This window comes from Pygoscelis adeliae, unplaced genomic scaffold (genome assembly GCF_000699105.1).
Source record: "Pygoscelis adeliae isolate BGI_AS28 unplaced genomic scaffold, ASM69910v1 Scaffold25, whole genome shotgun sequence".
Classification (NCBI taxonomy): Eukaryota; Metazoa; Chordata; class Aves; order Sphenisciformes; family Spheniscidae; genus Pygoscelis; species Pygoscelis adeliae.
This window is the reverse complement of record NW_008824808.1, coordinates 2,997,780-3,012,291: the sequence shown is the minus strand read 5'-3', so window position 1 is coordinate 3,012,291 and position 14,512 is coordinate 2,997,780. Positions and strand designations below refer to the sequence as shown.

Sequence of the window (14,512 nt, the reverse complement as noted above, 5' to 3'; positions counted from 1 at the left end):
CTTGCACCGCACTCCTCAGGTGACTGTCAAAGGGATTTTAAAGTGCTGGAAGTAAGAGGAGAGAGTGACAGTCACATTTTGTGTGCTCATATGAGGATGCCCAATATGCTTTTAACCTGCTCCTTTTTTCCTCTCTGTTGTTAAGCATCAGCAACTTTAAAGCTAGATAGCTGAAAGCAGTTTTATCACTTTGCAGCGGTGCCTGGCCGTGTTCCGCAAGCGGGGCCTTCTGAAGCCGGGAAATGCTTGCAATTGCAGTTCAGGTTTTGTTCTCTGGGACATCACGCCTTGAACCAATCAAGACTGGTGAGCTAACAAGTGAGAGGGACCTCCTGTTGTCTTCGGTGGTTTTTTTACTTCACAGTTTCCAGAAGGAATGATTGCTACAAAAAACCCCTCAGCACAGCACTTAAGGAAGTGCCTGTAGAGAGGAGAAATCAAACTGGTCACTAGACAAACCATAAGCTTTCACAGGCTTCTGATGTTTTTCCCCAAAAAACCAAAGGACGTTTTTAGAAATGTGATAATAGGTATGACTTTTCTGAGATGCTGACGTAGGGACATTCAATGTAAACAGTCCAGGAAGCGAGAGAAGAAAAACATCAGGTTCACCTTTCAAAGCCAAAGAAACATTTTGATAATCTAATAGTGCACTTCTCTTACTGTTCTGAGCTTACACTGCTTCGGATACTTCAGCTATTCAGAAGTATCCTCGAAGTTGCGCTTGTGTATTTGGACGATTTTAGGTCTAAACTACACCACATAACCAAACAAGATCTTAGAAACTGAGTATGGTTGTTAGTAGTTGCCTTTGAGCACCGGTTACAGTGTCTTCCCAACTAGTAATTAACTGGTTAGTTCAAACCCATTTTTTTGCATACTTTCATCCGGTACATTTTCAAGCGGCGTATGGTGATGTTACCGGTGTCCAACATTAGGTGCTGTGCTGAAGCACGTTTTAAGTGTTCATCAAAAATATGTTCAAAGTAGATAAGACATCAATTCTTTGCAACGTTTTGCGAAGATATATGTAAATTTGGCAATGTAAGGACACTTAAAGACTGTCATCAACGCTTTCAGCAAACAATTTTTTTTGTAAGTTAGTTTATCAAAAGCCTAATACAGCCATGGGCAAGCAGATCAGCCTCAGCTAGGGACTGCTCGCAGCTGTTGGATCGCTTTCTCCTTAAAGTCTTGTGAGTAGTGTCCAGGATACTAGAAGGTGGATTTTGTTCCGCCGAGGTCCACGATTGCTTGCTGCTCATTTCAGTGGGCATCTGCTGTGAGCAAAGGATAGGATTCCATCTTGCTGCTTTTATAGGCACAAATCTCTGTTTTCTTGTTTATTTAAGTTTTGACGTAATGGAAGTTACATCATTGTACAGGATCAACAGTTACTTAGTAGGCAAGTCTGAAACTTCAGCTAAATGTCTCGAAAACATACAAGGACAGGTACAGGGCTACGCTACAGTTGGTATGTTTAACAGTCATGCCCATATTTTCACGTGGTCAGTAACTTGCAGGTGTTTGAGGTGCCTTTTTGATTCCCAGCATGACTTCAGAAGGTCTGTCTATACAGTAAGCTTAAAGAATGGAAGTGATACAAAAATTGCTACTTCCGTGAATATTACATACCTGATCACTGTGTACGAAAAGTGGAAGATTCTGGCGTGAGTACATGAAGTACAAGTTTTTGGATGAAACAGAGTAAGAGCAATGCACTGAGCATATATATATATATAGACATATGATATCCAACGTGCATATACTGACTGTACATAAACATACTCAGTGTACATGTACACTGACTACAGATAATGTGATTTACCCTTTGTATGATGTAGCATCATTAAGTTTTGATGTTACTGGATTAGCTGTACGTTTTGCTAAAAATGTTCAAGAATATAACAATTTCTGTATGCTTTAAATTTGTCGGATATTAAATCACTTCCAGGAGAAGCTCAGAAGAGGAGAAATGGGTGGAACTCTAGAATGGGACACAGTAGATTTGACTTTGTACTTGACCTGGCTGCTGGTTGATCTTGGACATTTGGCTTTCTCTCCTTCTCTCTGTTTTCCACCTGTTAAATGCAGATGATTACTACCTCAGACCCCTTATAACACAACAGTTTGATATCTCCTGATAGGAGTAACACCTAATTCTTAGTGAAACCTCTGTACAGGGTGCTGGTAACGATGAGACATAATTTTAGTTACTCCCAGATAAAAACCACACCGTTATCCATTACTTCGCTTCCCCTCCAGCCCCCAAAGCTGTCTTTTTCAGTATCTCACTGACTTGTTTTTAAGTCTCGAGACCCTTAAGACAGACCGGGTACTTTCACTTCAGTGAGCAAACGGATGCAAGATCGTTTCTCTTGGGAAGAGACAGATCATCGTCTCTCCTCCCTTTTATATTCCCTTGTTCTTAAATGCCAGAGATTATGATCCCAGAAATGTAGATGATCTTCAGTATTTTTGTGGACAATGCTCTTTACTAGCCGTTTGGACTTTGAAGAAACTCCGTATTGAAGAACAGGTACAGGCCACTACAGAACGCAGAGAAGATACAGAGAAGATAGCAGTCCTTCTTGGAGCACTGTAGTGCCACGGAGTACAGCCTGGCACTCCCAGCTGATAAACGGCCGGCTTTTTCCTTGCACTCACGGGAGGGATTTTTGGAAATGCCAGGGAAGAACCATGACCTCACAGTTTCTTATCTCCTGTGCCAAGGGAATCTTCACAGGAGGTAGATCGCCAGTGGCATTTCTTTGAGACAGTAGTTGCTGTCAACATTACTGCCCTCTTAATTTGATACAAACGTGCTTCAGTTACTTCAAAAGCTTTCATTGTAGAGGAAACGCTAATGACTCTGGCTTACCTCATTTTTCATGCTTCCTTTTGTTTTGCTGTGATAGCCCTGAGTAGTCAGTATGAAAAGCAGGCGCAAGAATCATGGATTTGCTGCGAGAAGAACTTCAGAAATTTGTTGGTATTAACAGCAGCAGTATGTGTGTGAATGTGTTACCCGATACGAGGGGAGAATCCCAACTAAAATCTTGTTGCTAAACAAGTGACAAAGGCCTTACAAGCACTATGAGACTCCAGGCCAACTATGGTTATATTAATAATACTAATAATAAATCAGATCTCATCTATGAGGTTTTTTTATATGGAATAGTATACACATAGGAGGATTTTTTTACCAATTGTTATTCTTCTAACTTTAGTTTGTTGGTTTTTTTTTTTTTCTTTTTTCCCAGCATTTACTAAATGCTGTCAAGAAACCGGTCTTCTTATGGTGGTGAAGTGTCGGCAAGAGAACACAGCACTGAAAGACTGTCTGGTTGGCTAGTAAGTCCCTTGTGAGTTTTTGTTGGGTTTTTTGTTGTATGGCCTATACTAATCTTGAAATGAGTAGAAATCGTAAATCTTCTCAAGAGGGTTTTGCAAGGTTAGTGACTTTGATGTGTTTTCTGAAAATTGCATCTTCACTTCAGAAAAAAACGTGCCAGTCAGGGCCCTACCTGACAAGATTTTATTTGCTTAATAAAGCTGTCCTATGGCTATAAAGACTCTCTTCTTGATTTAAATGGTGACGGCTCTAGATTTTCAGCCCAGACAACCTGTATCCCTGTATTCACTACGCTGAATTACATATGTGGGGAATGGGGGTGAACAGCAGAAGCACCTTCATTCTCTGTTAGTGAGACAGGGTAAGTTTGTTTTGATTTTGCTTCTTGAACTGGTTTTTAAGATTTAGTCTTTGTCCTGAAAGTGTCCTGCTGTTGTGAACAGCAATAGCAGCAGCAACAGGAAATTGTTAGAGACTAAAGAGGTCAAGTTGATGCCACGGTGGATTGAAATGTCTCTTTTGGAAGTCCTAATTTATCCCCAGTGCCATCAGGCTGAAGTGTTAGATTCTTGAATTTCCCAGAGTGAGGGTTGGGGATTTTTTGAGTTTGACTGGGGGGTGGAAGGGGGTTGGTTTGTTTTTCAGTGGAATGTGTGTCCTGCCTTGCCCTGTTAAACGAGAGATTAAGATTATAAATGCCTTTAAACTAGTGACAGTTATTCTCAGGTATTTGGGAATTGATGAAAAAACATGTGCAGCCAGGCAAGAGTTCAAGCCTAACTGTAGTGAGAACTTGCTGGAGTTACTCAGTTTTATTTGTCTATAGCTCCATGCATTAAATTTTGCCTTTTTTTTTTTTTTTAAAAGGCAAAAAAGCAACACCCAAACCAAATACACACTATTGAAAAAAATGTTTAGTGCTTGAATAATTATACTTAAAATCAATATTATGAGAAAAATGAATTGAATGGAATGATCAAGGACCTACATGTTTACTTTTCAAGACATACACTTGAACCTGTTCCCAAGAGTTGCTTGAGTGCATAAATGTAAGTGTACTCCAGCAGATTCCCATGCTGAGGACGCTAACTGCCAATAATAACAAATGATTGAGCTGAACTGAAATACCAAATGTCTTCCCCTTTTTCTATCTTTCCTCTTCATGGCTTCACTGTAGAGGCTTGAAGAGGGTTGTGCCACAAGAGAGAGCAGTATCGTGAGAGAATGCAGACCAACGCAGTATTTAGAGTTTACGAAGATAACTTTAACTGCTTATGTACTTTATAAAAAAAAAAAAGGTATTTCTTATTGAAGGCAGGCAAATTTTCTTTGGGTGTGAAAGGAAGATCAGTTATGAGTGTTATTCATGCAATATCTGTTTCATATTCCAAAATGAAAAATAGTACTATGTATTTGTCTGTCTTGTAGCTATTCTGATCCATTATTCTATGAGGAATGCAAAACAGAATATTTGAAGCAAAGAGAAGAATACAGAGCAACTGGAATTAAGAAAAAAAGACAGAAGCTTACTTCAAATGTGTAGTTAAAACTTAATGAACTTTTCAGATTTTATATCCAACTTTTGGTTTGACTTGATTTAAACAGACTTAAATCATCTGTACCCATCTGTGTGGAATTTAACTGAAATACACAAAATGTGATGAACGGAGAATAAAATAATCTCTGAACTTAAAAGTCAAATTTTTTTATTTTCTGTAATTAAAGCTATAAAGCATGCTGTCACAGTTTGCAAGAGAAGTTGCAAAGGTCCTTGTCTCCGTCTGGACTTGAGATTCTGAAACCAATTTACAAATGGCCTTTTGGAATTTAAAGCTTGCGTCTAGTTATGTGTGGCAGGTTACATAAAAACTTAAGGGTGAATAATTTAAGTTGTATTAACTGATCACAAATTGGGTATACATTAAAATTGGGTCTATTTGTCATCTGAAGCTGAGGGTGTATGGAGATGCTCTTGATGCTCTTACTGGAAGAGAAAGGTGGCAAATGCAGAAGAGAAGAGCTCCTTGGAACGATTTATCTTTTTCATGAAAATGTTGAGTCATATGAGAGCCTGATAGTACTTTTTGCCTACACTGTGACTCATTTTTAAGTCTACACTGTCAGAAGAGATGGATGCCCCATGCTCGGTTGTGGCCCAGACTGACTGTTTCGACTCTAGAGGAAAAAGTCATCTGACCTAGACCTTCCCTGAGCGTGGGAGAAGGCGCGCTGAAGGCAAAATCATCGAGAGCAGTATCCTGCCCTGCTTTCCTCTTTCAGAAGGGAGATGATTGTATAAGCTTCCACACTTCAGGAGTGAGCAAGTGACCACACTTGCAAAATTATTACGGGTAGAGGTGAGTAAACGGCTAAACTAGGTATGTAAGATGCAGGTCACTTCTTGCAGAAATGAAAGGGTAAGCAAGTCCCTATTTAAAAAGGGGTATACAAAGGATCTTTTATATACGGATACTTGAAGCTGCTTAATTGTAGAACTCTCAAATGCATAAATGGCTTCACTAGAGCTAGTCTGTAAACTTTGTATTACTATTTTGGGGTATCATCTTTTGAAGCATTTTGGAAGAAAAAATTTCTTTACAAGTAAGGAAAGGCTGCACTTAGAAAACTTAGGTGGTAACTTTAATGCCCCGATTTCACAAAAAAAGATTTTTGCCTGAGTAAATAGTAGGATTTGTTCCTTTTCCATCAGAACATGCAAAATTTGACGACTTTATTTTAGTACTGTTTCACCACAAAACACCCGTACTGCTCTAAAGCTATTCGAGTAGGAAATTCAAATCGGACTTTGAGACACATATGTATGTGAAATACTTAAGTTAACGTTGCAGGTTAGTCCTTGTCCTTCATTCTGTGCCTTTTACTGGAATAATCAATAATAATGTTGCTTCTGCTATTACACAGCAGACCAGCTTGAGGTCTAGGGAATGCTTGTGAATGAAAAACTGAAAAGACGTGTAGCATTCTGCCTTGTTAGGCAAACTGCAAAACTAGCCACCTTAAAATAGCTTCTGTGGAATAAAGTTTCCTACACATGTACTTGCTCTTGGCTTCTCAGTTCAAGCATTTTGGAAAACAAAAATATTCCAGATCAGTGGAAAATGAGTTGTTTCCCTGTATTTATTTAAAAAAGAGGAAACTTAAGGTAGATGGTGAAATGTTTTTTAATGACAGCGACTTGCTCTGTTATCCCACTATGAAAATCTGCTCTGTTTTCAGATTTTCCAAAATCTGCTCTGGAAAGCAAGCCTGGGTGTTTGTAATTTTTGTCAAAAGCACTTCCAAAGGGGATTTGGGCTGGAGTGAGCATTCTCTTAGAGGCAAGTGCTGTGTGCTGCTAGTGGTACATGCCTGTGCCAAGGGCTCACCTGGGTCTCACTCAGGTTCACACCACAGCTGGTGAACACAGACAACAGCACCAGCCACAGGTTTCTCCTTGTCTGGCTTAGCAGAAAGTATTTTCAGCAGGTGAGGGGGAACCCCAGTGCACTGACCAGTACTGCTGGTGAGGGATTAGTGCCTGTAGTGGAACAAAGCCCAGTTTAACCTGCAGGTATTGCTCCCCCACCGTTCTATGTGGGGGAGCCTTATGTGAAGGACTGCAACAACTCACTTCGGCACTGATAACCAGGCTCTACTGTCAAGCCTGAAATTGCATGTACTGAATTATTCTGTCAACCAGCCATTTCTCCTTACCTGCACTGTTGTGTGTGTAAGGAAGAACTGGGTTATTGCAGCTCCTCCTTTGTTTACCGTGGCACACACTTAAAGCTGGGCTTTGCCCTTGGCTCTGGCATCAACTTACTCTGTAATACACCCATGGCCTTAATTTGATGTTTCCTAGTTTTGAATTCTTGATTTCACACCTTTCACTTTCTTAATGTTTTGTGCAGTATCCTGTATTTTAATTGCATTTATATCTTTTATTTAAAGTTTAAATGAAAGATGGAGTACCATGAAGTGACAAATTCATACTAGTATAAATTGCTTTCGGTTTTGTTTTTGTCTCAGCTGCAACCTCTCCTTCCTACTCAGGTTAACAGGAAGCAGCCCTCGATTCTAACCAATGTAAGAAAACATCAGTAGTCTTGACAAAGCCTTAAGCTGTGCTTCAGCAGTGAACTGGAAGCTTTTTTGCTACGTGTTGAATATTCTTTTAAAAAGCACTTCTATTTTGTCAGAAGTTACTCGTTACAAACCTGTAACTGCCTGTACTTACTGAGAGTAGCCAGCTATAGGCGATTAGGAAGGGAGCTGACATGGCTGCAGACGTGCAGTACTTCATCTCGCCCTCTCCATCCTAAGCCAGGGATCGCAACTCTAATTAATGGTCCCTAGATGCTTCTTCATATGTCTTTTCCTTTTGAAATCAATTCTGCAGGATTCTTACACGTTATTATTCAGAGTAGGAGTAGACAATTGGTGGAATTAATCTAGGTGTGTCTCCAGTGTTTTCAAGTTAGCCTGTTAATATAAAAAGGTTACCTAAGTGCAGAGGCAGGGACTAACTCAAGTAGGTCAGCCAAAGTCTGAAGCGTGGCAATGTCGCTAGCCCATCATAGTTAATATTTGCCTAAAAGTGCCTGATGTTTTCTAACACGTGACCTTCTTAAAAATTACAGTGGCATTACCAGGTGTTTGCAGTTCCAATTCTAAGACTGCCTTTTACAATTAGAAGCTTTCACAAAGTTGCGCGGCTTTCACCGCAGCCGTACAACCAGCCTGCACCCCGTGCTTACCTCCTTTAATGGGAGCCGTGTGCTCAGCCCGTTTAAAACCATCCACTGTGTGGCACTATTGATTGACACTGATGGAATGAGGTCTTATAGGTAGAAGACTGATGTGTCACCTAGCACCCTCACACAGTGCAGCAAGGCGTCTGTCACAGGTTCTGCAGCAAAGGGGCCTATCTTTGCCTCTTTGTAGCACTGGGGAGAACTTGGCAAGTGCCCGGGACACACACATTTTTCAGTTCAGGCTACACTCTTGCAGCGTATTAAAGCTCTCTTCAAACTCCTCAGAGAAGCCCCCTACATATGTGAAATCTAAAAGGAAGGAGGAAAAAGATGTCATATACTTACTTACTTAAAAAGTTTGCCTTCATAGAGTGAAATGAAAGATGAGCAGCATTCTGTAACGGCCAGGATTTTCAAAGAGGAGTGGAACCACCTACCACTGCAGTCTCCAAGTCCTCGCCCAGCAATTAATCTGTAAGCTAGAAACCCATTCTGCCTCATATTTAGTCCAGCCATACTCTGGTTGAATACAGTTGAAACGTTAAGTGTTCCATCTAGTTAAAAATCAGTTCAGTAACAATAAGCACCTGGTTATTTCTTTCATGCTTCTCCCCTAGACCAAACATCCATACTCAAAACACCATCATCTTACCCTTTAATTATTGTATCTTGAATTGTCTTGATGTTTGAACCACTTTGCCTCTTCCATCTTAAAATATAATGAAATGAATTCTGCTGGACACTGATCTCAGTTCACATCACAACACATTTACTACAGAGAACAGATTTTTAAAAAAAAATTATTCAACTGCTTATCAGACTTGGGAATTTGCAACCCGATTAAAATTAGGGTTTACCTTTAGTGCTGATAATAAAAAATACTTTGGTCCACTGTCCTATGTTCATACAATCACAAGTAGCACAGCACCCCCCCTGCCCCAATAAGGGGCAAAAGCCTGACCCTTAAAAAAGCAAAGCAATACACCAACCCCCCAAAAACCCACATGCCTTTTTGTATTCAAACTACACAAAGCAACAGGGAAACACCTTACTGCTCTGCGACCGCTGTTCTTCACAGGGCCTGTCTGAAGGTCAGAAGAAAATGCAGGCGAGTCGGTCAGGTACCGGAGCTTTTCGCTCTTCCTTTAGCAGTAAGTCCGCTTCACATCACCAGTATAGTTCACATTATACTTGCATGGGCCCGTGTTAAATTATTTGGAATGGGTATTGTCTTACTGTAACTCCACCATATGTCTAGTACTGCTCTCGTCTTTTCCCAGCTGTAAAAATTTGACCGTGCATCACAGCTAATTTGGGAGTTTGCTTTCTTCAATATGGCTAGTTCACGTAATAGGAAAACTAATCAGTTGCAAACCCACAAAACTGGCAGGGAGACTTAAAATGATCAGATTTTAAAAATATTTAAAATGAACCAAACAGTGGAAGTTTACAAATGAGTTATTAGAAGTTAGTCCAACTCTCCGAATATCCAAATACATATTCATCAGCTTGCCATATGCTCACTTAAATGTGCAAAGCAACAACCTCCTCCTGCCCCAAAAGCTGTCTTCCATTTCTGTTACATGGAATCAGTGCTTTCCTAAATTAAAAGTTGTCAAACGAGTGGGTTGGGTGAAGTTTCAAAAATGTTCAGAGTTTGCATTCCAGTGAATTTTTTTTTGTGTGTCATGTAACATACTTATTTGAGGATTTTGGTCCATACTTTATGCAATTTTACAGTTTTAGATCACAAATGCACGTGTGCACACAGAACACCAGAACCTCTTTGCTACAGCTACTTCTGCCTGTAATTTGCTGTCACTGTGATGAAAAGCTTTCACTTCTGGAAATGGAAAAAGCACTGTAAGCCACTAGTGGCATGGATTTAAATGACTTTTCCATCCCGAGACCAAATTTGATTGTATGCTTCAGACCAACAGATGCTTCACGAGCCAGCGAGCTCCCAACTGACTTCCGATTCTGGGGACTTCCTTTTCAAATGTTACAGTTTGGCCACAGCAATGAGTGAGTGGATGGGACCTGCTGCCTACAGCAAGCTCTCCGTCATCCTGCCCTCCTCTCTCGGGTATCAGCACTCCTTCTGAAGTCTCTCTCGGCCAACATCACCGCTCCCTTCTCCAGCACGGGAAGCAGCACAGAAGATGTATACCACGAGTCGAAGGCAAAGCCCAGAAATTCACAGGCACTGCACAGAGAAGCCTGATTTTAAGAAGTTTCCCTGTCACGCAGGACAGGCTGACCGGGAACCTTTTGACACAAATAGTCAAACCACAGGAACAGACCGTGGCTTAAGGTAACTAAGCCCTTCAGGTTTCAACATCTAGGAGAATGCTTCTCCCAGAACACATCGAAGCAGTCTACAGAGGATGTTTGGTTTTTCCCGAGCGGAGGAGGATGAACCTCAAATAAATTGTTTGTATTTGCAATGACCCTTATACACAATCAAGAAATTAAAACTGAGTAAAAAATTTTGTGCCAAATACTGAAAGGAGATTTGTAAGTGAAACCGATTTCAAACAAAAATAAATTTATTTAAAATCTTACACAGTAGAATTCCTTCATTGCACAAATCAAAGTATTAATCCCGTTGATGTCTGTTGGATAATACATTACTTACTTAATAAAAAACCTCTGTAATGTTGAGGTGGGGAACCCCCCAAAAGTAAGCTACATTAGAACTAGAGACCATATAGCTTATGCAGCCACATGAGAAATGTTTTCTGCTGCTTTGTTATTACACAGGTAGTTGGTTCTATCAGCTAAAGCCCAGTGACTTGGATTTGTTTTATGCATATTGGGTTTTGTTCTATTACTTTCCAAGAGATTTTACTCCCCTGAGTCAGCTGTGTTCATTGGTCAGAATAAATTCCAGCATCTGACACCATTTCCATTAATCACAGACAAGCCAGTATACGTGAGCAAGATAATAGAAAGATAAAAACAGTAGCTGGTGAATGGGAAACATTATTTATGTATGCTGTTCACTAATACAGTAGAAGGTATCTGGAAGGCATTTTTTTCAACTTTGATAGACAGACCGAAAGAGGAAGAGAAGATGGGCATCAGATGAAGTACTTACTCCACAGGGAGGAAAGTGTCTGGAACCACACAGGTCATGCAGCACTTCGGCAACACTTCTACAGCCCATCATTACTACGGCTGTGCTACAGTCATAGTTTCCTCGTGTATTTGCAAGCAGTTTTAAGATAATTTGCTACTAAAAAGCTGAGAAATTAATTTTTATTACACTGATCTTAAGCTGGACCTGTGAAGTCGAACACTTCACCCACCCACACATCTGTAAATAACATACTTAGTATTAAGTGTCTCCCCACCCATTACAAGTTCGGTACCATAGATCTAAAATACAAAGCATTTTTCTTCAATGTATTGAGCAGTCAAAGGCATTTCACTTAACCCTGTTGTATTAAGCCAGATATGAAGCAGAGCAGTTGAAAAAAAAAAAAAAAGAGGCATAAATTGTATTTGTCTAAAAACAGTTCTTGGCCTTAAGAGGAAAAAAAAAAGTACTTAGACACCCACAGTCTATAAAGCAGGCAGTTGCAATTCAAATAACTCTAGTTCTTATTGGCATACTAAAGATACCACAAAAATACTTCTTATATATATCAACAATGCTACAACACCTAGTCCGATTAAATTAAGGCTTTGTTTCTTTAATAAAAGAAAAGTTAGTAGCCTTCACCACCACACAAATACAAAGTCAAGGTTCTGGTGCTGTGCAAAGGAGGCACAATAAGGATAACTGCGCTGTGAACGGGATGATTCTGTGGCAGGCACCACTGTGCGCAGGATTAAGTCGGTTTCCTACAGCGTGAACTGAGGGAAACAAGCTGAACATCCAGGATTCACAGTGTTCAGCAGCATTACGTACCACCCTTTATAATTCACAGTAAGGCCCAAAATGGTGCAATCTAAACAGGATAGCCTAGGAATGATTTTTCTCTTGCCACTATCTAATATAAATCGAGATTTTGACCAAAAAAAAAAAGTCTCACCTTTCTTGGTTAAAAGTTACATAAAAATGCATTTCTAAACCAGAGGAATCAGAAAAGTTAATTGAAAGGAGGAAGGGAGAGAGAATCCAATTCTTCATTTTATGTCTTACTCTGAGAAAACCCACTGTCAAAACATAAGCTCAGAGCTGGTACAAGTCTTAACGCAGGATACCAAGTATTTTCTCGATAACATACAAATAGCAGACAAATACAGAACCAGATTACTTTGTTTTATTCCAAGAACTCACTTTTCAGTGTAACCTTTTGCAAATGTATGCCATTTGCAGTACAAGACTATCTAGGCCCCAAGCTAGATTTCTTTGTATTTACATTACACCAGCACAGCTTTAACTTCAAGGAACTTGCTCCTGATTTACAGCAGAGGAAGACTGGGCTTTCTGTTTTGGAGCTAGAGTTAAAAATAAAGAACGAACATTAAAGACGGTTTGTTCTCCCTCTTTAAAAGTTCAAGCGTTAAGGTGCCTATTCAGAACCATCCTAAAAAAGCCTCAGTTCACTCTAAAAATTGTTTAACTCTTGTGCAGACAGTTTTGATTACACTGATCCAGGTAGTCTGCTGGACAGTTTAACAAGGTTGGTTTATTTTTCATTTCCCAAAACACATTCTCATTAGGCTTTGGAGGACTTGGGAATACCCAGGAATTATCTTCCAGAGAGCTCTTTCCATAAGAATGGTGTTCCTGAAATGTTTTGCCGTCAACTGGAATGGGTCTCTCATTTGTCCATGCTTGTAGAGTCACCCTTTCAGATGGGATTTTTAGGTCTCTCAGGAGAGAGGGAGACACAGCATTGCAGAGTACTTTATCATTTTGTGAGAGTTTCTTATAGACTACCCCAGATGTCAAGTTCAGCTTTGAAATGTTCAAGTCAACACGTTGTACCGGTGCAGTAGAGGAAGCTGAAGAAAGAAGATAAAAGATTTTAAAGTGACATTATCTAATGCCTTTTCCATATACTCCAAACATACTACAGTATAGCAGGTGTGTTAAACCCAGTGTTTTCAAGCTACAAATTTTCAGACCATATTTTACCTCAGTAACTACTTAAAAGTTACAAACTGAATGTACTAACTGCCTCAGATTTTGCAAGATGAACCAGAGAGCCTGAAATCGCCATGTCTAAAATACACCCAACACCAGGGAAACCTCCCAGTTCCCACTTGAGCACAGATAAACTGACGACTCTTTTTGACGAGACTGGAATGAATGCTGAAACAGAGAGGATTTTCATGCACTTGGAGACATCGACCCGATTCAGAACATGGCTTACACAAAGCATGCTTCTTCCTACTCTACTGATTCTTTTAACAAGTTGTGTTCTCAGGCTGCCAAGAACGTGAATTCTCACTGTCCATGAAGCAGTAAGAGGGAAATGTATGGTGTTCACGGGTTCTCTGTGCTCCGCTATTGTCTGACTTCTGAAAGTAAAGCAACAGACTGCAATATTTGGCCATCTGAAATTCCAGGGGAGTTTTAAACCACGCTAGGAAGGGGAGGATTTCGAAACAGCACAGCATCTACCTGAAATGAAAGAGCTGCACCTTCAACGCGTGTCTGAACAGATGGCCGAATGCAACCAGGTCATTTATTGTAGCGGTAATTTACATAACCATGTGATGGGAGTAGATTAATGATTCCTGCAGTTAAAGAAACTCACATCTTACAGGCAGCTTTCTGGAACGGCTGTGCATCTTGAGTATGGACTGTGATTTGTAACTTTAGTGCTTAAGGGACAGAAAGAGGAGCCAGTATCTTGGTCACAGAATACAACTTCCATTTGTCATTATAAATTAAAAGGCGGTACCCAATTCGCAAATGTCAGCCAAAAGCACCTTCCCATAGCGCAGGCATCGTATCTGAAAGACACGCTAAGGAACTGGATTTGGCCTCTTTGTGCTGACAGGTGTAAAAAGCAATTTGAGGTATACAGACCTTTAGAAGTTCAAGAAAAATGGAATCCACTGAAAACGGATTGAAAATGTAAAAAAAAAAAAACCAACCCCAAACCAACCCAAAAGCGGACACACGTTTGTTGAAAATGCCTCCATACATAAATGACAGCTAAGTAGAATCCGCATGTTAACTGATATTGTTAACATCACACACGCAGCAATGAATACAGTGTGTTCTGCAGACATAACGCACCTCTTACAGCGGCAACTAGTTTGTATATGGTAAAATAACTAGTACTACAGGTATAGGAAGTGAAAGTTTTAAGTCAATTCTACCCGTATTTTGCATAAGCCAAGATTTTTCTATAAATATAAGCACAGATATATCTGCATTGCATTCGTAAGAGTGGCTGACAAGCAAGGTAAACAAAAAAAAAAATACAGTTAATAT

General features: G+C 40.0%; 1 protein-coding gene and 2 long non-coding RNA genes across 3 annotated transcripts in view; 2 read left to right on the top strand and 1 right to left on the bottom strand.

Moving 5' to 3' along the window:
• LOC103917074 overlaps window positions 1-4,866 on the top strand; it is a 34,713-nt gene extending 29,847 nt beyond the window's left edge. The window contains exons 5-6 of the long non-coding RNA XR_663613.1: window positions 3,264-3,365; window positions 4,784-4,866. This is a non-coding gene — a long non-coding RNA (uncharacterized LOC103917074). The remainder of the gene's footprint in view (window positions 1-3,263; window positions 3,366-4,783) is intronic.
• Window positions 4,867-4,893: 27 nt separating this feature from the next.
• On the top strand, window positions 4,894-10,673 carry LOC103917072. The gene is made up of 2 exons (XR_663612.1): window positions 4,894-5,712; window positions 9,905-10,673. It is a non-coding gene; the product is annotated as an uncharacterized LOC103917072 (long non-coding RNA).
• AZI2 (5-azacytidine induced 2) overlaps window positions 10,644-14,512 on the bottom strand; it is a 24,775-nt gene continuing 20,906 nt past the window's right edge. Inside the window, exon 8 of the mRNA XM_009324177.1 lies at window positions 10,644-13,068. Within this exon, the coding sequence (XP_009322452.1) occupies window positions 12,680-13,068 (389 nt within the window). The 3' untranslated portion in view covers window positions 10,644-12,679. The remainder of the gene's footprint in view (window positions 13,069-14,512) is intronic.